Below are 24,187 nucleotides of genomic sequence, written 5' to 3' on the forward strand. Positions count from 1 at the left end.
CTCTTGCCCTTTTGTTCATTCTCTTGAACCTGGGACAAACTCATCCCAAATTTAAAAACTACTCATCCTTAGGGTTCCCAGAGCCCCAACACACTTAATGGAAGCAAAAGGACACCATCATCACTGGTGATTTTCTGCCAACTTCCTGATCAGACCCCCATGAAAAATAATAAATAAATAAATAAATACACATATTTAAGAATTGAGTGAGAGTCAATAATTAAACTTTAAGAGAGTGATGTTTTATTTTCTCCTTCTACATTAGCTACATCAAAAACAAATCACCCTAAAAAGTAAGTATCAAGCTAATCTTTGGTCATTCAATTTATTGATTCACAAATTTGACTGTCGTTTTTTATTTTCAATGACATATTTTTAAAGACTAGTTTATTGATTTTTAGAGAGAGAAGAAGAGAGAAGGGGAGAGATAGAAACATCACTATGAGAGCATAACATCGATTGGCTACCTACTGGGATTGAGCCCACAATCTTGGGCATGCGCCCTGACCAGGAACCAAACTGGCCATCTTTCAGTGCACAGGACAACACCCAAACAACTGAGCCACACCAGCCAGGGCTTCAGTGAAATTTTAGAAACTAATTGTTCCATGCTTCCATATTTCCAAATATCAGAGAGAAAGAATGTTCAGAGATAAAAAATAATACTAATGATAGCTAACACTTATATAGTTACAGTATACCAGGCACTGTTCTGAGCATTATATATAATTAAAATATATAGATATATATGCACATACACATATAGAGTGGGCCCAAAAATGTATACACACTTTAACGGCTGATAGCTCAATTTTGAAAATAAAATGTATTTTAACATCCACTGCCTTTATAATTATTCAACGTGTGTATTTACATTTTTGGGGATGCCCCTATATATGCAGATGTATACATATATACACACATGTAGTATAATTCACTATAATAAAAGTATTATCCCCGCTTTACAAATGAGGAAGCTGATGGAGACAGTGTTAAGTAACTGAGCCACGCTCACACAGCCCATAAGTGGTGAACAGGGAGTAAACCCAAGTCATCTTAGAGTACAGAATCTTCACCACTAAACCCTCAAGTCTTCCAACTCAAAGAACCTCTCATTAATGTGCTAAGCAACAGGAATTTCAAAAGACCCATTCTAAGATAAATGTTGGTAAACTATCTGAATTCAAATGATAAAAATAAAATTTTAAAAAGTTATCAGTGGAGAAAGAAAAGATTTCCCTTGAACAAAAAATAAATTTCTATTAGACTTCTGATTGGCAACACTAGAACTTAAGAAGGTAATAAAACAATAACTTCAAAGTCCTGAAGAACATATGAAATATCTGAAAAAAGTTTACCTAATATTAATTACCATTTTTTTCAAATGGGGAGGTTTGGGATGATTTGTTGTTTACCTTCTTTGTACTTTTCTCTTTTGTTTTAAATTCTGATAATGAACATGTCTTTGTTGAAAACAATAAAACTATTGTTATAAAAATAAAAATATTCACATGAACTAAATTTCTTAAATATGAAAAATGAAACCATAAGTTTACTAGATAAATACAATATAATATTTTCTCATTGGAGGAGATGTGGAAATGAAAGATCATCCGAGGAAAGATTTTTTTTTTTATAAAAAGAAACTATAAAGAAAAAGATTAACAAATTACATAAAAATGTTAAGTTCTGACAGGACATAAGTTAAAAGATATGTGACAGATTAGGAGAAAACATATGTTTCATACATAGCAAACGAAGATTTAATATCTATATTATAAACAGTTCCCTAAATCAAATGGAAGATATTTTTAAAAGCACAAATAAACAAGAAATACAAATAGGCAATTCATCGAAGTGCTAATAGCCAATACCCACTCAGCCCCTCTTGTATTCAGAAAAAAATACATATTAAATAAGTAAGTAATGTACCATTTTTCACCCAACAAACTGTTAAAAATTTAAAGGTTAATAATACATAATCAGGATTAGGAAACAGGCAGTTTTACCTGTTACTGAAAAGGAAGTAAATGGTACGTTTTGGAAGGGTAATTTCACAATATCCCTCAAAATTAAAAATTATTTGGTTGTGTTTCTAGACATCTATTTTATGGGAATACTTACTTAAGAGCCAAAACAAGTAGTGCAACAGTGTTTAAAAAGTGACACACAAGTGCCGGCCACTTGCATAGGACTTCCTTAGAGGACAAGCACCAAAGCCCAGATGTCTGGATATTTCACTCTTAATTGCGAGCTTCACAAGAGAGTCTAAAGGCAATGTCTGACTCCGCTTTTCACAGAGACTGAGGCATTTTCCACAATGAACAGTCCTTGGAGAAACAGCCTACTGATGGGCTTCATCAACTAGAGACTGGCACACAGAAGCTCCCACAGCAGCTGCCAAGATTTCTGGAATCAATACTAGAGCAAGAATTTTCCATTTTGCTTTCCCATATCTGATGGATATAATATAATATCATCATGCACTCCTATACATTCTGCCAATATTGTTATTTTTATGCACGCATATGCAGTAGATTGATCATTTCTTTATCTTTATTCTTAACAAAACTGATATTAATTCAGTTCAACAATCAATGCCAATCAATAAGTTGGGACTGAAGCCAACAAATTAGAAAGTAGTAGTAATGAGTAAGCAGAATACTGTGTTGCTTCTTTGAGCAAAACAATGGGTCCTCATGTTATTTCTAGCGTCTCTGAAGACAAGAAACAGAGTCCCAGCAGGAGCATGAAATGGTGTTTGGATTCCCATAATCCTGCCTAGTTTATTTACAATTCCCTTCTTCATCCTTCCTCCCTGTCCAGATGGTGTCCTTCTTTGTTTCCTATGCTCACTGTCTTTAGATGTTTAATACTTCAAAAGCTTTCCTCTCTAGTCCCTCACCAACAGAAGTCATAAATGCTTACCTTTGCCGAATTATGCTGGGGTTAGCTGTCACTAGATGACTTTTGGATCCAACATCTTTAGTGTATTCACTTGACAAGGGAGGAAGATTGCATCTAGGGAAACAAAAACAAACATTTTAGAATGAATTACCTACCTTCAGACTGTCAGCTATCACAAAAAATAGGAATTTTACTAAGTCTAGCTCAATTCACAAATAACTTTTATCACCTCTCCCTTTTAATGGACATCAGATGACTATCAGCACCTTCAAAACACTGTCATACAAACTAGTCCTATTTTAGAAGAAAGAAAACATCAGCTGCAGAGGTAAATGATCTATGAAAGAGAAATAACTGGAATGAATTTATTCCATTCAAAATATTTTTGAAGTGGGAGGACAGGGAGTATTAGACCTGAAATTGCAGCTCAGGAGAGTGTGGGACACAAGAGGACACAGGGCCTACACTGACTGTACTCTGCACACCTCTAAACCTCAAGAGACAGGAAGGAATTGTATTTGTTTTTTCCCCTTTTTTTCCAAATTCTAAATTATAATAGTATATTCAGGGCAAAACCTGCCTTGAATATACCATTATAATGTGCTAAATCAATGCATGTCCCCCTTTTGTGTATGTGACCAGTGTATGGGTTGACTACTGGTGAAGTCATAGTTGTAGAGAGCTGATATAGGGTTAAGCCTCGGACTGACCTGTGGGCAAATTCACAAACAATTCCCAGTTTAGAGGGCACAGTCCCCTTAGCATAATTAGGCTTGACCTTATAACACTCCCTAGATCTTATCTGGGAAGCTAATGGGCTGAGGAAGTGCAGGAAGTATAACCATGGTGTAAACAAGTGAAACTCACAAGAACAGTGTAACTTTGTAACCACTACCTTGTTTACCTCTCACTATAAAATAAAGGCTCAGGTTGCCTTGGGATCTTTCTCTGTGGCCTCAGCCAGGCACAGGAAGATCCACGGAGACTAAGGAAAGCTAGAGAGTTCTGAATGCTGTCTCCGTGTAAAACATTCTTCGCCGACTCCGTCCACACCTTTGGGGAACCCCTGGATCTGCTGGGGCTGGCCCCCAGCACATAGTGATCTGTCATCTAGAGAAATGAAATGATTATCCACCATCCCAGGTCCACCAAGGAAGAGAGCATGTTTTCCTGATGATGGAAATAACTCTCTCTCTCTCTCTCTCTCTCTCTCTCTCTCTCTCTCTCTCTGTTTTGCTTTTCGTGGCCATGTCTTATGTTTACAATGGAAAATATGGCAATTGCAAATCCAAATCCCATGGCTTTCTGACAGTGGGAAATTAGACAAATTAATTCATCAGCCTGGCCTCAGTTTCCTCATTAGACAAATGAAGATAGTGTCTTCCTTTCCAACAAGGTTGTTGTAAAGATTAAAATGAGAAATATATAAACAGCCCCTACCTTTATGTCCCACACATAGTAAAAGCTCAAAAATATCACATATCAGAAATAGCATGACAATTAATTAAATACACATCTACTACTTATGACAATCTCAAATGAATCTAGTTTCCACTAGGTTTTATTTTATTACTGTGTCCTAGTTTCTCCTCTCCACCCATATCTCTAACCTGACTTCTACCACATCCGGGCATCACTAACTTTTATTACTTCAACAAACTAAAGCATTGTTTGTAGGTAAAGAGGTCTTACAAATATTAATGTCTCTGCAGTTCCCCAACTAATAAATTTTTCCCAAATTTTCCCCAGGACATGGAATTTTCCGGGCACCCACTCAGCTGATCAGCTCAAGTTCCCTGGTGTTGTCTCTTACTCACCCTGTGACTCCTACCACATCAGGGCATCCTAGGTAGAACCCTGTCTCAGTTGATTTAGAGTCTTCCTTTCATCTGCTCTTTGGTAATGAGATACTTGTTTTTGTGGCAGCTACCCACAGATTAGTCAGCTAGGCAGTGACTTCTGAGTGTCCACTGAGAACCAACACTGTGGTTAGCCTGGGGGAAGCAGAGTCCCAGAGCCTGCTCTTGAAGCATGTGCGGCCTTGCAGTCACATGACACCCCATGTGGTTTCTGAGGACCCTCAGGAGGGGGTGAGCTTATACATTAGCAACCAGGCTCATCTGGCAGTGGGCTGACTGTGGTCTTGTGATTTAATTGATCTTTGCAAACACAGGCTAAAATCTGGACATGTCTCTTGAAGAAGCTTTGATCTTGATGGTCCTTCATAACATATGAAAACCAACCAGTCTACATTAAAACTATAAAGTCTGAATATTGCTAAAGAGTGCCGTCAACCTGCTTCGTCATTATTAAATGAAGCAAATACTTTGTTTTTCTGTGTGTTCCTTGTGGGTAGATCCATGCCTCAGATGTCTAGGTTCCTTCATACCTCCTACCATAAACGCACAAGAAAAACTTGAAGGTACTGACTGCCAAATCCTACAGCAGAGGGAAATGCTTAAAACAAAAAAGATAACATTTTATAAATGCATTCCTGTAAAATAATGAAATTATATTTTGGTGTGAATATCTGCTTTAAGTTCTTCTGGGACAACTTTCTCTTTGAGTGCAATGTCTGTGACACATCCCTGTAGCTCCTTTCTCAGAAAAAGCACACTATAATTTTATTTTATTTTTATTTTATTTTTTTCTTCAACTGACTTAATAGATAAATCAACAGTAGTTTATATAAGGTAATTATACTTCAATACAGCTGTTTAGAAAAGATTTTGTTTTAATTTTACAAGCAATGGGAAACCACTTAAGATTTATAAATGAAGAAAAACTATTGAAAAAATTGCCAGTAAAGAATTATTCAGATTAAAATATAAAACTAGACTGAATGTCCTTGAGCATCTCCAGGAAGGCCTGCGGGGATGGCGCCTCCACATTCGGGAAGGTGTCCTGGACTCTGCCGTACCAGAAGAAGTGTTTCTCCTCCAGCCAGATGAACCCGAAGTGGTCCTCATCGAACAGGATGAAGACTCCGGGGCAGCAGTGCCTGGGGTGGGCGAAGGGATCAGTGTCCACGCCGTAGAAACACATCCTGCAGGTGCGGGGGTAGTTCTGGTCACTGGAGCGCACGCCCACAGGCAGCACAAACGGGACAGGCTGCTCCTCCGCAGCTGCGGCCCCGGACTCCCCGGCGCTGGGCTGGGCGGCGCTGGGCTGGGCGGCGCTCTGCCAGCCATGGCCCTGGCTGTCCTCAGTCCCGTCTTCTTGCGGCTGCTGCTGCTCCCGGGTCACCTGCTCGTCCATCTCCCGGAGGGAGAGCTCGTGGAAGCTGCGGAAGATCTCGCCAGCTCGCAGCTGGATGCGGCGCCCGAGGTGGATCTCTAGCGCCTTCGTACCGATCCCCATGAGCCTCGTCACCCTGGCGCGCTTCCCGTGGAAGCTAAGCAGGACGGTCGTCGGGCCGAAGGCGTTGTATTTGCGGTGGAAGAGGCCTGGCCTGATGAGGTCGTCCGGGCGGCGAGGCGGGAGGTAGAGGCGGGAGTAGGTCAGGCAGTCATACCGCTGTCCGTCCTCCTGCCCCCGCCCCCGTTCTCCCCTGAGCCGCGTTGGGGAACCCGTCCGGTGGTCGGTCCTCTTGCACCGGATGGTGAGCCTGTCCCCCTGGATCTGCAGGTGGCCGCGGTGGGGCCTGCCGAGGCCTGCCAGGCACTCCACGGCGGCCGAGTTCCGCTCCGCCAGGCGAATTCGGAACGAGGGCTTGAAATGTCTTGGGCCCCGCACATGGGTGTTAAGGGGAGGCCTATACCTCCCGCCAGTAATGCCTAAGCCGTCCACCACGACGTTCAGCAGTGTTCTACAGCTGTAATTTAGCTGCCACAACCCCAACACGTGTCTGTATGGGAACAGCCTCGCATAGAATTCTCGGTAAGACATACCGACCATCTCCGGGTTCTGCAAGGTTTCGCGAACGCCGAACTCCTCGCGGCAGCGCCGTCCCCAGATGCTGTCCGTGTGCAGGATGTGGTGGAATCTGGTGCAGGCCTGGGCCAGGCTGCGCAGAGCGGTGCCGGGGAGCGAGGCGAAGATCTCCACCAGCATCTCCACCGGCAGGTCCTGCAGCGAGCAGGGCGGGGGCGGCGGGGGCGGCCTGGGGCTCGCGATTCCTCCACGCCCCGCGTCCACCTCGACGCGCTTTTCTGCCGGGGACGGCTTGCCCTCGGCCGCTGCCGTCTCAGCTGGGCGCTGGCACTCCTGACGACACCGATGGCCCCTCGAAGAGCCCACGCCGCAGAGGCCAGCGCACTCCTCCATGCCTCCACGTGTAACCGCCACCACAGCCGGGCCTCTGCTCTTCGGCCAAACTGGCTCGATCCGCCCTAGAGTCCAGCCACGCCCCCAGAGCCTAGCCACGCCCCCTCAGAGAGGAGCCAATTGTAGGACTTCAGCAACACTTTTTTTTTCTGCTTAAAGTATTACAAAGGGTATTACATATGTGTTCTCCCCCCCACCCCCCGCCCTTGACAATCCCCTGGCCTCCCCTACCCCCCAGTGTCTTATGTCCATTGGTTATGCTTATATGAATACATACAAGTCCTTCGGTTGATCTCTTACCCCTCCCCCCTCCTGCCCCCCCACACTATAATTTTAGCTGCTCAACTCCTAAACTGATCATTACGAAGATTTACATAAAAGGCACATTTAAGACAGTCAAATTGTTTCTAATAAGGCATAATTGTGTAAAAGTGTTTCAAAATTGGCATTATTGCTTGTTGTCACAATTAACAGACATTAATGGCTAAAGCAGTGATGGCGAACCTATGACACGTGTGTCAGAGGTGACACGCGAACTCATTTTTTTGGTTGATTTTTCTTTGTTAAATGGCATTTAAGTATATAAAATAAATATCAAAAATATAAGTCTTTGTTTTACTATGGTTGCAAATATCAAAAAATTTCTATATGTGACACGGCACCAGAGTTAAGTTAGGGTTTTTCAAAATGCTGACACACCGAGCTCAAAAGGTTCGCCATCACTGGGCTAAAGTGTCTTATTAACTTGGCTTCTGAACCTAAAAGATGTGATCATAGAACTGATGAAAAATGAAATATTCTTTGAATTGGGTAGTGGAGATGGGTGGGGAATAGGGTGGCAAGGAATCTTTAAATTTAAAAAAAAAATCCTAAGGCGCGAGAAGATGAAAGAAGGGCCATGTGAAGATTGAAGGGATTCGGCCAGGAGTCCCCAGAGGCAGGAAGGACCTTCCCCTGGAGCCCTCCCAGGGAGCACAGCCCCAGACACCCTGATTTCAGATTCTGGCCCCAGAACGGGGAGAGCACATGTTCCTGTTTGTTTAGGCCAGTCTGTAGTCATCAGAGCAGCAGCCCCAGGAAATAGACCCCTCCTTGACCCTCCTTTTGGGGCTTTGATCTGGTTCTGGGAACAGCTATACCCTGTGCCCCAGCAAAGGAGATCCCCCTAGACCTCTCACTGCAGGGGCTCACAGGGAGATTCATCCCTGTGTCTGTGCCTAGGCCTTGTCTCCCACTCCCCTGGGGGCTCCTCAGCAGTGACAGAGCAGTGGGCACCAGGGCAGGCTGCTTGGTGGGAAGTGCAGGCTACGTGACTCCTCACAGCCTTGCTGAGCCCCCAGCTGCAGGATGATGCAGGGTACTCCCCAACCCCACCCTTACCTCCCAGGCTTCCCCCTAATGAGTCCAGCCTGGCCCTCCGCTTCCTGGAGCACTTGGGTTGACAGGAGCCAGCCACTGGGTTGTCGTGCCCATAATCCTAGATGCCAAAACTGAGGCTCAGAGACGGGGAGCAGAAGTCTCTACCCCCAGCCCACCTCCCCCTCAACCCAGCCCAGCTCACAGGCGGCTCCCCCAGCTGCCATGGTGTTGGAGGGGGAGGCAGAGGAAGAGGAGGAGGAGAGTTTGAGAAGCAATCCAAAAATACACACCAGCTTGCTAGCCCCTCCTTCCTCACTCCTCTCCAGCTTCAAAGCCTCCCTTTGTGCAGGGAGGCGAGGCCTCTTCCTGGCCTGGCAGCCGAGAGCAAAGGAGGTCAAGGAGGCAGAGGGTCCAGGTAGTAGGTTCTGGGACCCCACCTTACCCAGCAGATTTCCTGGACCTGGGCTCCATCGCCCTCCCACAGTTCCCAGACCAGGCGGGCTCTTTCCTGCCTCCCTGCCTTCACACATGCAGTTTCCTCCACCTTGAATGCCCTTCCTCATCCTTCAAATCCCGGCTCAGCTTTCACTTCACTGGAGAACCCTCCCTGAGTCACTTCGGGGCTCTCCCTGCATCCTGCACCCACCCCAGTCACAGCTCTTTTCTGGATGATGCTCTCATGGGGGCGGTCTTGGGGATGCTAGCTTTGCCTCTGTACCCCAACCCCTGGCACAGTCAGGTACTCAGTAAATCCAGAAGGAAGGGAAGGAGGGAGGGAGGAAAGGGAGCAAAGAAAACACCTCTCATAGGATTGGAGAGGATCTGGACCCTGAGCACCTGGCACAGGGCTGGGCACGCAGCAAAGCCCACTCCTTCCTGCCACCTCCACTTGAGCCTCATCTGATTTGGAGCCGGCTTAGGGGTTGCCTCCAATACCCACAGCCTGTGTCTGTTGCCCATTTGAATGCAAGGTGATTACACCAGGATGCAGACGTGCACTTGACTTCATAAGGAGCTACAGTGTTAGGGAGAAAGGCCTCCATTCTCAGAAATCCCGACCTTGCAAACTTGCAAGGGCCTGAGGGCTGACCTTGAGCAGGGGTTTTCAAGCAGTTTTCACACTGAGTACTTTCTGCAAACAAAGCCTTACCTGATGGCCATTATATAAAACAGATGGAAACTAAGCTGCTTAGGGCAAATCGGTGTGTGTTGAAGGCACCTGGGAGAGGGGACCAGAGTCCCCTTTCCCCTGTAGGTCTGGGTCCCGGAGAGATGGGGGTTGGGGTTGGTCCTGGTGGTGGGATGGGGCAGCCAGGAGAGAGGGAGAGCCCTGGGGAGAGTCCAGTGGCTGATATTTACTAAATGGTACAGAATGGCCACAATATTTTCAGAACTGCGTGTTCATGTCAGTGTGGCTGGGCCAACGAACTCATCTTTCACAGAAAGAAGTCAGTCTATACAAACAAAAATGAAAATATGTCCTTGGAAAAAGTCATAATGACTTCAACCTTTTTAAAAAAAATGCTAAAAGCACTTTTTTTCTTTTTTAGTTAATCCTCACCTGAGGATATTTTTCCATTGATTTTTAGGGAGAGTGGAAGAGAGAAATATCAATGTGAAAGAAACACATCGATTGATTGCCTCCTGCACAAACCCCGACCAGGGCCTGGGCCACGGTGGAGCCTGCAACCAAGGTATGTGCCCTTAGCTCAGATTCGAACCCCAGACCCTTTGGTCCACAGGCTGACACTCTATCCACTGAGCCAAAAAGGCTAGGGCCTAAAATCGCTTTTTAAACTGTATGTACTTAAGTATGCAAAACATGCACGTTTTATCTTATCCAAAGTCATCACAATTATGTGTCCCTGAGCCACCCAATTTCTCTCTTATCTCTGTCTTGCAGACCTTCCAGATAAATTTTATTCTACAATATTATTTTTTAAAGTCTTATTTTTGGTTACAAAGCCAATGTTTACTTTGTAAAATGGAAAATTGGTTTTTGGCATTAGATGTATTTGAAAATGTCTAACCAAAGAACATTATAGCATTGCTATACTCCAATCCTAAAAGACATTTTGAACTGTGCTCTGGTATATTACTGTGTACAGGTAAGGCCATAACTGTAACTGTTCAGACACCTTTTTAATCAAATGTACCATGTCCTTTTTAATCAAATTTCCTTAATGTTTAATCTTGAATATATTATACTATCTCAATTTTCTAAGGATCTCCAAAAGTGTGTATTGAGCAGCCATTTATAAATAGATCAATAAATGGTCAAGTAAAAATAATTTTAAAATAATTCATCAACATTTAATGACTTCCATATTATAAACCATAAATAAGAATTTTTAAAAAATCAAATGTCTTGAAAATGGCACTATTCTTTTTTTTTGTAAATATATTTTATTGGTTTTTTACAGAGAGAAAGGGAGAGAGATAGAGAGTCAGAAACACTGATGAGAGAGAAACATCAATTCAGCTGCCTCCTGCACACTCCCCACTGAGGATGTGCCTGCAACCAAGGTATATGCCCTTGACTGGAATCGAACCTGGGACCCTTCAGTCCGTAGGCCGATGCTCTATCCACTGAACCAAAGCAGTTAGCGCGAAATGGCACTATTCTTGAAATTAAATCAAAGGTACATGCACACATAGCTCTAGCTATAATACCATCTTCTTTGAATTGTTTTCAGTCCTCACTGCCCTCATCCATCTATGAACATTATACTTCTTCATACTGTGCTGGGACTCTAATCACAGGAACTCATTATCTCTAAACTTGAATATATCAACACCTGATTATATACAAAGCCAACTTAGTCTGGTTTTTGCAATAAATATGGCCCCCCTAGATAACCCCCTATGATGCTTGGGCCTGGTCTTCCACATGTAACCTTTAAAATATCCATCTTCCTAAATGTAGTGACACACACATACGCACTTGAGAATAATTTAAAAAGACATTTATTGTACTGCCTCCTTCTACATTGCATTAAGACCACTTGAAGCCACTTAACTTCCCTGAATCTGTGAGTATAATATTATCCATTCCTTCTTCCTTATACAGTCTTTGGAAAGAGCAAATTAATTTATAATTGAGAGCAATTTGAAGGTTTAAACGACTACATGAACTGTGTGACAATTACACAATATTCCTACAATCACAGACAGAATCGGAGTTTCTACAGTGGTAAGGCTTGAGGAAGTGTCTGCTCCCACTTCTTCAAATACATCAGACAGCTGAGGCCCAGCCAAGGAAAAAAGACTTGCTGTAGATTCCACAGCTAGTTTGTGGCAAGGGCCCTCCCACCTCTCTATTTTCCTTGCTGGCTTCTCGCCCGCTACTTAATGCCAATGTACTGAAGTGAGTACTTGAATCTGACCCAGGATCTCTGTTCTACCTCTGCTCTCCAGGCGATTGTTTCCACTCCTACATCTTAAATAGGTCTCCAGCCCTCCCACCCCTGGGGCCACTCTCCTGGCTCAGGACACTACCACAGCCCCTGGTGTCTTTCCCACAGTAAAGTCTCCCGAAAGGCTGCTCCTGTGGGTGCCCAGGATGGGATGGCTCATCCAGACGCCCAACTCTCATTCTGTGGGAGGAAATCAGGTCCTCCCCACAAATATGGCTTCTCCCGAAACACTTCCAAATAGTCTCTTCTCTCCCTGCTCCGCTTAGCTCAGTGGTGGTGTGGTGTTCTCTGGGCTACCTTTTCCCGTTCAGACCATTACCTGTTATCCTTCAAAATGAACAGAAAAACCAAATCTACTTCCTTGCTTTGCTCAGCATTCCATCCTCTGAGTGCCTTCATTTTTTTTTTAATAACAAATGTCTTCTTTTTCTACAACACATCTGAGCATCCCAGGAGAAGGTAAGCTCCAAAATTATACACTCCAGCAGGCCATTCTTCGACTTCAGCTCTTACATTCCACCCCTCCCTCATCTTCACCCCTCACCCCCCGCCCCTGCCAGGCTCTGAATGACCCTATCATTTGGCCCCATTTGGCTCCTCCCTTCCTTTCTCCTTTGTGCCCCCCCCTTCCTATTCAGCCCAGACTCTAGGTCTGTCACTTCACAGGCTTTCCAGCCAGGACCCTCCATGCTGTCACACTCCGTCCTTCTTTCCTTTCATTCAGACAATCCCCAACTGTGTCAGTCCAATCACTTGCTGTCCTCACTCTGGTCAAAATCACCTGACAGCACAGGTTGGTGCCAGTACGGTGTGGTGGTCTGTACTCGTGGTGGGATGTGCCTTAGCGAGTCTGTTATTCGCTGCTGCAGAAGCCTCCTGTTTTCTGCTGAAAGCGATGCTCACATCACTACTCTGCTCAGTCCTTTATTCCAAGCTTACTCCTTGCTCGAAATTTATCCCCTCGCCTTCCCTCCAGTTTTCCTCCTCAGACACAGATCAAATCCCTCTTCAAATCCCACCTGCTACTCACAAATGCTTTTGTGAAAAGCAAAGAAGAAAATGGTATAGAATGACATGAATACATTAAAATATTCACGCAGGGTTAGTCTTCAGAACAATTTTTAAAGTTTTAGGCACCCGACTGTGTAATCTAAAATAAAATCTGCATGTTCCCACTCGGGGGGTCTGCCAGGACCCCTGGACCTTTCTCAGCTTTGTACTTTCTGGGGGCACACCCGTTCCCTTGCGCCCCCCTGGTCTTCTCCTGAACTCACTTGTGTATGAACTTGAAGAGAAGCTAAAGAGCAGCTACAACTGATTAATCACAAGCGACTAATTTCCAAAGGCCCCAGGGCTTGTGGGAGGGGTGGGGGAAAGGAGAAAAGGCAGGGGCCACGCTGTGGGTGCTCTCTCTTACCGCATGACAAAATTTGCTTCATCTATTTGACGGCCACAGCCACTCTTCTTCAGAATCCCACCATTTCCCACCACCGCACATTTCTTCAAGGGCAGCTGGAATGGGGTTGCCTAGCAACAGAAAACAAGGCGGGTTTTCACTGCAGAGAACACACAACTACTCACAAAATCATTGTTTACAGCAGACCCTTTGGAGGAATTTGACCGAGTTTGGGCAGAGCGAAGGGAACATGTAATTAAAAGAAAGATGCAAGAAGTTTGTTAAGGAACAAACTAGCTTGTTCCTTTAAAATTAAAAAAAAATTTTTAAACTCTCTGCAGTATATTTTCCTTTTTTGTTTTCCCCTGTATCAAATTGGCCATGCACATAGTAGCATCTGCTAAGGAAAAGGGGAAAATCCAAGACACACACACATTTTTAAAGGCAATACGCTGGGAACAAATGCAAATGAATGCAATTTCATTCATTCATACAATTGATCATAATCATTCAACACACGTTGCTAAGCATTTACTGTGCTAATTGTTGCGGATTGATACAAGGATACAGAAGTCATATGCCTCGGGATTCACAATTTTGGACGTGAGTGGAGTGTGGCGTATATATTTATGCAGCAGACTCTAAGATAACGCTGAAATTGCTGTAGAAGAGAGAGGTAAGCTCCAAATATTGTGGAGAATCCTAGAGAAGGGCAGAAGGCATTTCGGCCAAGTCGACTCAGGTAAAGGCTTCTCCCTCAAGATGAATCTTAAGGGATGAACGGTTTGGCCAGGCAGGGAAAGCAGCATAAACAAAGGCACAAAAGTATGCTGAGAACCAGTGCTGTGTTTATGAGCAACTGAACACGCTGGGTGGGTCTGTTTAGAACTTAGGAGGCACTGAGGGGCAAGTGACTTGTAACTGAACCAGACAGCATGTGACTTTCTTTCTGCAAACATTGAACTGGACTGAAGAAAAAAATTCTCACTGTACCTGAGTGTTCCCTGAAGTGCTATTAATAGTACCAGGGAATATCCAAACCCAGCAATAGCCCCTGAAAGTGAAATGCGTCATTCGGTCTCTTTTAGCTAGATCAGCAAGAACCACCAGATACAGAATTTCCTGCTGGCTGAAACAATGCATAACGGTGGGAGTTCTTTACCTTACTATATATAACTCACACATAAAATAGCTACAGTGATATTAAGTAGGCCATCCTGGATAAATCTGAAGTAAATAATATGGGTTATACCAAAAGAATAAATGGAATAAATACATCATTGTATACTATAAAAGTCTTGCCTAGTCATAAAATAATCAAACAAGAAAAAAATTTAGAGACATCTTTGTGCTCACTGGTAGCTGAGATAGGCTCTGGACTCAGCACAAGAAGACAGTTTCCCTTCCTTGGCTTCTAGTAATGTAAACGGAACAATCAGAGCTATGGAGATACAGTTAATAAAGATACAGTACTCAGCCCGGCTGGCACTGCTCAGTGGTTGAGCGATGACCTATGAACCAGGAGGTCACCGTTCGATTCCTGGTCAGGGCACATGCCCGGGTTACGGGCTCCATCCCCAGTGTAGGGCATGCAGAAGGCAGCCAATCAATGATTCTCTCTCATCACTAATGTTTCTATCTTTCTCTCCCTCTACCTGTCTCTCTAAAACCAATAAAAATATATTTTAAAAAGATACAATACGCAAAGTGTAAAGTCTAAGCATTTGCCCGCAGAATTAAGAATTCCCTGCATGACCACAACAGAGAGCCGTCCAGGGGACTCCAGAGCAGGATACACAGAGGAGAAATGGGCAGAGGCCAGCACTCACACATCTAGGGTAATATGTGGCACTTTCTCAGTCACTCCTGAGAAGAGGGTTTGAAATCAACACTCGAAACACATTAATTAGACCTATAAATTGTTAGATATAGATTTATGTCTTTATGTTCAAGTTAGCTGTTCATTTATTGCACAAGGATTTGCTAAGTGCCTGCTATTCCAGGAATTGTCCTGGGTGACAGGAAAGTAAATGGTAATCACTGTTCCACTGGAGCTTATATTCCAATGGGAAATGGATGATAAATAAAGATAAATGAGTAAAATGAACAGTATACCAGGTGGTGACATGGGCTGTGGAGGGAAAGAAATAACTGGCATTAGAGGACCAGGAAATGCTTTTGAAGAGGAACTGCAACTTAAACAAGTGGTCAGGGAAGAACTCAGAGGAGCCATGTAAGCAAATCCCTGAAGGAGATGAGAAGTGAGCCTTACCAATATGGGTGGGGACCACTGGTGTAGACCTGGAGGAGGGAACATTCCTGGGCTTTGAAAGGACAGCCAAGAGCCCATTGTGTCTGGAGATGAGTAATCAAGGGAGACAGAAGTAGGCGAGGAGATCAGAGCGTTAACTGGTGGGGAGGTTGGCAAACAAATTCTGTAGGGCCTTGTAGGGTATGGTAAAGACTTACAGTTTTATTCTAAGATGAGAATCAAGTCACTGAATGGTGATTAAAGGAATGGCAATATTCCATATTTTAGGACCATCACTTGCTGCTGTGTGAACAGGCTGTAGGATGTCATGGGCAGAAAGATACAGACCAGTTAGGAGTCTCGTGTAACAAGAGACTACAGATTTTGGTGGTTTGGACTGGGGCGCAGGGGCAGTGAGAAGTAAGCAGATTCTGGAGATACTTGGGAAGAAGAGCTGATGCAGTGGAAATAGGTAAGAAAAAAAGAGAGAAATCAAGAATCATGCCAAGGCTTTTGGCTGGAACAACTGTAAAGATGGACTTGCCATTTATTGAGATATGGAAGATTACGAGAGGGGCAGGTTTTAAGAGAATGATCTGGAGCTTAATTTTAAATATGTCAAGTGTGAGATGCCCATTATACATGTAAGTGGCAATGTCAAGTGAACAATTGGATATATCAGATTACAGTTAGAAAACCAGTCTTCTCTGGAGATAGAAAGTTGGGAGTGATCAGCATAAGTAGGTATTTAAAGTTAGGAGACTAGCTGGTGAATGAGTGTAGACAGAGAAGAGAAGAGGTGTAGGATCTGGATGGATGCTGGGGCACTCCTCAGGAGAATGAGGAGAGATCGGTAAAGGAGACTAAAAAAGAGTGGCCAATGGAATGGGAGAAATAACAGCAAAGTGTGGTGTCTTGAAAGCCTGGTTTAAATATATATACTAATAAAAGGGTAATATGCTAATTAGACCGGAAGTTTTCCAGACATCCTTCCAGACAAAGCCATGGTGGCAGGGGCCAAGGCAGAGGCAGTTAGGGGCGATCAGGCCAACAGGGTAGCAGTTAGGGGGCGATCAGGCCAGGCGGGGAGCAGTTAGGTGATAATAAGGTTGGCAGGGGAGCAGTTAGGGGGCAATCAGGCCAACAGGGTAGCAGTTAGGGGGCGATCAGGCCAGCAGGCAGAGGCAGTTAGGGGCAACAGGCAGGCAGCAGGCGAGCAGTTAGGAGCCAGCGGTCCTGGATTGTAGGGGGGATGACCAATTGCCGGGGATCAGGCCTAAACCGGCAGTTGGACATCCCCCGAGTGGTCCCAGATTGGAGAGGGTACAGGCCAGGATGAGGGACCCCTGCCACCCGCATGCATGAATTTCATGCACCGAGCCTCTAGTATATATATATATATAAAGAAGGAAGGGGGGAAATTGCATCAAATGCTACTGACAGATTAAATAAGAAAACAGCTAAAAATTGCCACTGGATTTAGCAACATGGAGGTCAGTGGTAACCTTACCAAGGACAGATTAGGTACAGTAGTGAGGACAGAAGACTGATCTGAGTTCAGTGAGTTATACATGTATATTTGCACATCTATTTGAATATACTATCATTTATTTGAAAAGTGGGTGTCACTCATTCTCAACTAATACTTAGTTTGCTTTGTAAAACCCAACTTAAAGCCCCCTCCTTGTTGTCAGAGAGCTTCCAGAACCAGACTGACTGGCAATCCCAAGTTTCCAGACAAGAATCTGGGCCCAGAACAAGATCTGGGAAGTAGCAGCAACAGCAGCAAAAACCTGTTTCCTGTTTCTAAAAGGAGATAAAATCGCACAGGATTTTATGATTATATGAGACTAGAGGCCTGGTGCACAAAATTCATGCACTTGGCGTTGGGGGGCGGGGCGGGGAGGGTCAGCTTGGCTGGGAGCCCTCAGGGGATGTCCAACTGCTCAGAGGCAGGAGAGGCTCCCATCACTGCAGCTGCACTCAACAGCCATGAGCCTGGCTCAGGGCTTCTGGCTGAGCGGCACTCCCCATGTGGGAGTGCACTGACCACCAGGGAGCAGCTCCTGTGTTGAGCATCTGCCCCGTGGTGGTCAGTGCACATCATAGCAACTGGTAGTTCCACTGTTTGGTCAATTTGCATATTAGCCTCTTATTATATAGGATGATGTACATAAGGCAACTCTCAGAGCCACTGGCATGGTCATCTACTCATCTTCCTTCACTTCTCTCATCCCTTCCCTCCTTCCAACCGATTTTACTGACTCATTCAAGCCATGAAATACCTAAATTCCATGGTTAAAATAATGATTTATTTAACTTTATCTTAACAATTGGAATAATTTTATTAGCAGAACATTTAACTATTAAACCAATGAACTATAAAAAATATTTTTAAGCCCTCCAACAAAAAGCCAGTGAGAAAAACAAAAGCCATTTCTGACTTTTTTCCGGCAATGTTTGTTTGCTGCTTCATTTGATCAACTACTAGCCCTCACACAAGCAATTTCATTTCAATAAATATTTCCTGAGTGCCTGCATGCACTCTTCCGGGCATTGGTAATACACCAGTGGACAATAAGAGATCACTAAAAGGAAAAATTTAATTAAGAAAACACTGTGGATTTATTTAAACTAATTGAGATAATATCATTATTCTATTTTAGAACATACCATATGTCAATTTGACAATGGTCAATGCTTACCAGAATAATGTATGAATAAGGTGTTCTCCTTTTGGGATATACTACATAGAAAGAACTTTTGATCACCCATTTCCACATGAATATTATGATTTTGGCAAGGAGTACTTTTATTAAAACACTCTATCCTTTCTTTTCAGATGTATTTCATGCATCCACGTAAGAAAATATCTATTGGATCTGAGAATATAGTACACTTTCACTGCTAACCTTAGAAAATACTACTCTAAATGAAAGGCTGAATTAGGCAGATTCCTATAGCAATGAGCTAAAAATATTGCTGAGCACTAATTCATCTTATGGATCTTTGTCCAAATGTTTTCATCTAAAACAATTTGTTCAGTAAGTTCATTATTTAATCAGCAGACTTATGTTGAAAATTGCTAATCAATTTTCAGCAATGTGGCACTTCCTTAATGTCATAATGGATGTATAATTTAATTCCCAAACTTAAACAACAAATCTGAGTCTCACCACTACCTAAATCTGAGCTAATAAATCCATTCAGACTCTCGCTTCTGAGATACCTCTTATCCATATCATCATCCACAGACTACATTGCCTGTGCCTCTTCTTAAATAGCCCTCATGCCCAACTTTCCTTTATAGTCAACAACTATTTGTTGATCACCTATTATGGACCAGGAGCTGTGATGGATACTGGAAATATGCTAGTGAACAAAATAGACATGTACCCTACTTGTGGAGTTCACCTTTTAACAGGAAAAGTAGGATTTAACAAATATGAAAGAAAAGGGCAGAGTGCAGCAGGGTTAAGGAATATCTCTGAGGAAGTGACACATATCTAAGCTCAGAAGTTTTTGGACATAAGAAAAGTAGCTGAGATTTCTATTCTAATAGATAACCTTGGGAAGGTTCAAATAAGACAAACAAAAATTAGGGCCTTTAATGCTTTATGGCATGGATGAATATAAATTAGGGCCTTTAATGTTTTGTGGTATGAATGAAGGCAAAAAGACTTGTTATAGGCTAGAAGGCTTTTTTGGAAACAAACCACAAAATCCAACTGCAAAAATATTCCAGGTTGACTATATGACTTTAGGAAGAATATTATTAATAGCTAAAGAATTTAAACCTCATTTTCTGTGTGCCATATGTAAATAATGCCTGAGCATCCCAGAATGGTTTCTATAATTAAGTGAATGAAGCATTATTTACCAGAGTCATTTCCAAAGCCAGAGACCTCACTTGGTCCCCCTCCAAACATGCCATCCGCACAAGACAACACAGCACTAAGAAGCAGTGACCTTACCACCAGCACTATCATGCCTGTCATCGCCCACCCCACAGACATAACTAGATGTCTCGAATGATGACACTGCCCCTCTAAGCAACTGAGTTAACCAACATCAATCACTAATTGTGTTAAGAGTCTGAGCTTGCCTTGGGGGAAGGGGAGAAGTTAGGAGGTGCATGGAGAAAAAGAAAAATGCAAACCATTTAGTAGACAGAGAATTGGGTTAAACAATGACATAATAACTATATTCACAGTAATACATACCATTTCCAAAAAAGCAGCTCTGATTAAAAAAATAAGTTACAATAGTCTTTGAAAGACAATACTTTTGCCCAGCCAGCATGGTTCAGTGGTTGAGTGTTGACCTATGAACCAGGAGGTCATGATTCGATTCCCGGTTGCGGGCTTGATCCCCTGCGTGGGGCATGCAGGAGACAGCCGATCAATGATTCTCTTTCATCATTGATGTTTCTATCTCTCCCTCTCTTAAATTAATAAAAAATACATATTTTTTAATTTTTAAAAAGAAAGACAATACCTTTGAGGCATGTCTACAATGCAAAAAGTTAGTATCATGCATTGATATAAAATCAGAAACGAATAATGAATAACATTCTATAGAACAAGAGCAGAGATTATGAGGCAGGCTATAATGTCCCCACATCCAAGTTATAAAAAGCAACTTTAAATCTAGGAAGCACAAGGGAGCACAAGGAAGCCAAAAAGTTTTGAAACTCCAGAAGCAGCCCACTAGGACTCTATCCATAGTGACCGTCTTCTAGAAACCATCACAGTCCTGAGCAGATGAGAGGAGGCGCTAAGGCACACCGCTTTATGAGAACTGAACAATAGTATAAGTGAGAGTAAGCAGACTGGTGGCCAACTCAATATCTTTAATTCCAAGAACTCATCTAAGCATTTTTAAATGCTCTCTTGCTTTTGAAGATGACCACAAAGAGCACTGTGTTTTAAAGTTAATACAGGATCTATCAGATTACATCAGATATAACTCCCCATACTTCACTGCTTCAATGTCTATTTCTCAGATGCGCTGAATAACTTTTTCACCTACCTTGTTCTAGGTTCTTCTTCCTCTACCTTCCCTCTACCACTCCCTGCTCCTGTTTAACATCTAACTGACATTTCATGCCTTGGTGCTTTTATACTTGGAGGGAAAGGAGAAGTGCCATAAATATTTCCAAATAAACATTGTTTCATAGCTTAAGAAAAAAAAAGGGAGGCTTTCAAGCTAAATTTTGCTAATTTTGTTACAGGTGTAACTTTACCTCTCAGCTAGAAGAGTTGGCACTGTTATTTTCACATTTCACAATTCAAAGGAAAATTCTTTGTTTTTGTTTGTTTTGCCCTACTACATCCTCCAAATGCTTCTCTTTGACAGGAAGGGGGAGCAAGTCTTCCTGGTCCTGCAGTTGTGTTTTACAGCTAGCAAAATTACCATGCCATTCAGTATTTAGAATACCATCAAGTGCCACTATTAAGGAGAGGGATCAATGTCAATGTTAGACGTGGGTCTCAAATCTTAATGGAAAAGCAGAGATTTTGATTTGCAACCTTTCAGAGTGGCCTGAAAAGCTGTCACTACATGCCAGCTGCCATTAGTCATGATGTCAAACATATGCTTGCCCTTATTGATGAAAATCTCAAGTTTTTGTGCATAAGAACATGACCTCACACATCCAATTGCACTTCAACCCACTCATTTCTAGGTACCCTCACCCACATATCCACAGGGACTCCCACACATAATTATGCTCCACCCACACACATAATTTATTTTCTTGCCCGTATGGCAATTATATCCTCAACCTAGGCATCTAAATACACCCCCTGCCTCACATCTAATTACAGCCCCCCGCTTATGAATGTAATTACCTCATTCAGCCACCCATCTAATTATGCCCTCCTTGACATGTTTAATTGTACTGCCCACTCAAGGACCTACTTACATTATAGCCAGTGCATCAATTAAGTCCCCAACCCTTTAACAATATTCCTCAGATGCACATCTCTTTGTCTCTGAACCTCACTTTATTATTTCAACTAAGGATTGGCAACTTCCCACAAGAGAATTTCTGGCACCCAGCTAAACAGGCAAAATAATGACAAGATGCAGCTGAATCAAAAGCAGATTTGATCCTTTCCAGTAAATAAGTGAATATGTACTTGCTTTTTTTGGGTCACTGAACTAGCCCCTTGGAAGTCCAAATTAAAATTTCAGCTGTTTTTCTTACTTTATATGTATAAGCATTTTTATGATAAAAATATCCAGTAAGCAATTTACTTAAGAGGCAAATGCTTCTCATTACAAATACTATTGAACTCTTAACAAAATTACCCCAAACTTTGCCTAGGGATATATATTTATAGGTACTAATTATAGAATATTTGCACATCCCTACCATTCAAGAAAATTTGACTGCTTTTCAAATACATGAAAACAAATTTCCCGAACACTGCTACTTAGATTTGCATTCAGCATCCCACTAATAAAATTGAGATTTTGAAAGGATAAGTGCAGCATTAATATACTCTGTACACAGGATGCATCTCTGAAAATTGAATGAAGTGAATATTTATATAATGGGTAGTATTTCCCTATTAACATTTTTTACTCAATCCATTATAAAAATAACAAGCGTTGTAAGGAGTATTGTGACTTTTGCATACATAATCTGTTATTCTGTATATAACCTCTGGAAGCCAAATATAACAACAGTTCATGTGACTATTCAGCAGATTTATTAAACACTAGAGACCTGATGCATGAAATTCATGCAAGGGTAGGCCTCGCAGCCCCAGCTGCCTCGGCTGCGGTGTGCCCCCCACCCACTGGTTGTTCTGGAAGGTCATTCCCCTGCTTCTGGTCTAATTAGCATATAAGCTCTTTATTATATAGGATTGCATAATCCATTCCCAGTTAACTGAAATTTGATACTGATATTGTTTCTGACCTATGAATGCCCAGACAGTAAGGACTATAGTTTAGGCCAGATGTTAACCACATTTTAAGATTCCTCCAAACAGCAGGCTGTTTTTTCATGAAAAGAAAAGGAAGAATATGCACAACATTTCAAAGGTAGCGGCCAGTGATTCTTAGTAGTGGAACAAAAAATGGCCACAGCATCAGCAGGGACTAAGCCTCATGACACTGCTAGACTTTGCATTCTCAACCCCAGAGATGGAAATGCTACTGGGGGATCCTTTCTCTGAAGATACTGTGTGTCTTCCTGTTGATGAACACTAGCCTGGAGCCTGCCTGCCTGGCTGCCTGCATCGAGTCCCAACTTATCTTTCCTCAACGACCACCAGCAACTCATGTAACCTTAGTGCCTTAGCCTTCTCATTTGTACTAATGGCACCCATCTCATACAGTTGTTGTGAGGATTAAATGAGTTCTGTCTGGCACAAGGTAAGTGATCAATAACTGTTATTTTTATTTTTAGTGGACCAATATGTTCTTAGCAACACAGCCCAGAGATCTTGGAGTCATTTTTGCTCATCTCTCAAAATTATCCTAACATCTACCTCTACAGAGGCTCTTCTGTTCTCCTGTGTCTATCCTCAATGAAAATAAAGGTGGGGCAAAAGGAGGTTTACAGTTGTGAGTACATGAAATACATACTTCATTCTTGTATTATTTTCATTAATTATTGTATTATTTTCTATATGAATAACTGTAAACCTACTTTTGCCCCACCTTGTATTTTAAAAAATGGCTTATAACTTAGTTGGCTCCTACTTCTTGCTTATCATCCATCCTTCACTCTCATATACCAGTTATTCTTCTAAAATGTAATGATGATGGTATCACAGATGTTTGCAAATGTCCAAACACATCAAATGAACAGATAAATATGTGCAGTTCTTCATATACCAATTATCCCTCAATAAACCTTTAAATAAACAAAAGCTAGTACAAGTCACTCAACCTATAAAAAAATGTATAAAATGTACCATGTTTGCCCCTTTCCACAGAAAAAAAAATGATTGCAATCTTCATTGAGGCACTCAGGACCCACCAACACTCTAACCTCCCTGCTCATTCTCTTCTCACAACACATCTTCTATGCTCCCACCTAATGTTCCCTCTACACCATTTTATTTATCTGTGTTTCCTCCAACACAATCTGAATTCCTTGTCTCCCTACTTTTGTGGAGGCTGTTATAATGACTCCTACCCTTCTTCCCCTTGCTTTCCCAACTCCAGTGTTTGCCTACCAAATTATTTTTCACCCTTAAGATCTGTAAAGTGTCTGCAAGTACTGTGTTCAGTAAGATCCCCTACCAGTTCTCCATGTCCCCAATAAGGAATGCTCAAAAATGGAAACAGATCAGCGGAACATTAAAATCCATTTACGCTCGATGAGTCATGAGAATCATGTATTAAGCTGTGCACAGTGACTTGTAAGTATAGGTGAAATTCAATCAAATCATTTCCTCGATACTTCAGAGCCTTTCAAACTTATTATCGTTGATGTTATTTTGTTTGTTTGGCAATGGAAGTCCAGATCGTATACAGAAAACCCATTACACAATAAAAATAAGAAAACAGAAGAGAAGATGCTATTTGAGGTAGAAGGTGGGTGCTCCTCCCTGATCTCTTAGTGTCTCC

General features: G+C 42.6%; 1 protein-coding gene across 1 annotated transcript in view; it reads right to left on the reverse strand.

Annotated features, from left to right (window-relative positions):
• Window positions 1–24,187, reverse strand: part of ST8SIA1 (ST8 alpha-N-acetyl-neuraminide alpha-2,8-sialyltransferase 1) — a 148,378-nt gene that overhangs the window by 46,602 nt on the left and 77,589 nt on the right. Inside the window, exons 3-4 of the mRNA XM_059682361.1 lie at window positions 13,366–13,475; window positions 2,929–3,021 (exon numbers count right to left, since the gene is read on the reverse strand). Coding sequence (XP_059538344.1) covers window positions 2,929–3,021; window positions 13,366–13,475 — 203 coding nt within the window. The remainder of the gene's footprint in view (window positions 1–2,928; window positions 3,022–13,365; window positions 13,476–24,187) is intronic.

This window comes from Myotis daubentonii, chromosome 2 (genome assembly GCF_963259705.1).
Source record: "Myotis daubentonii chromosome 2, mMyoDau2.1, whole genome shotgun sequence".
NCBI classification, from domain to species: domain Eukaryota; kingdom Metazoa; phylum Chordata; class Mammalia; order Chiroptera; family Vespertilionidae; genus Myotis; species Myotis daubentonii.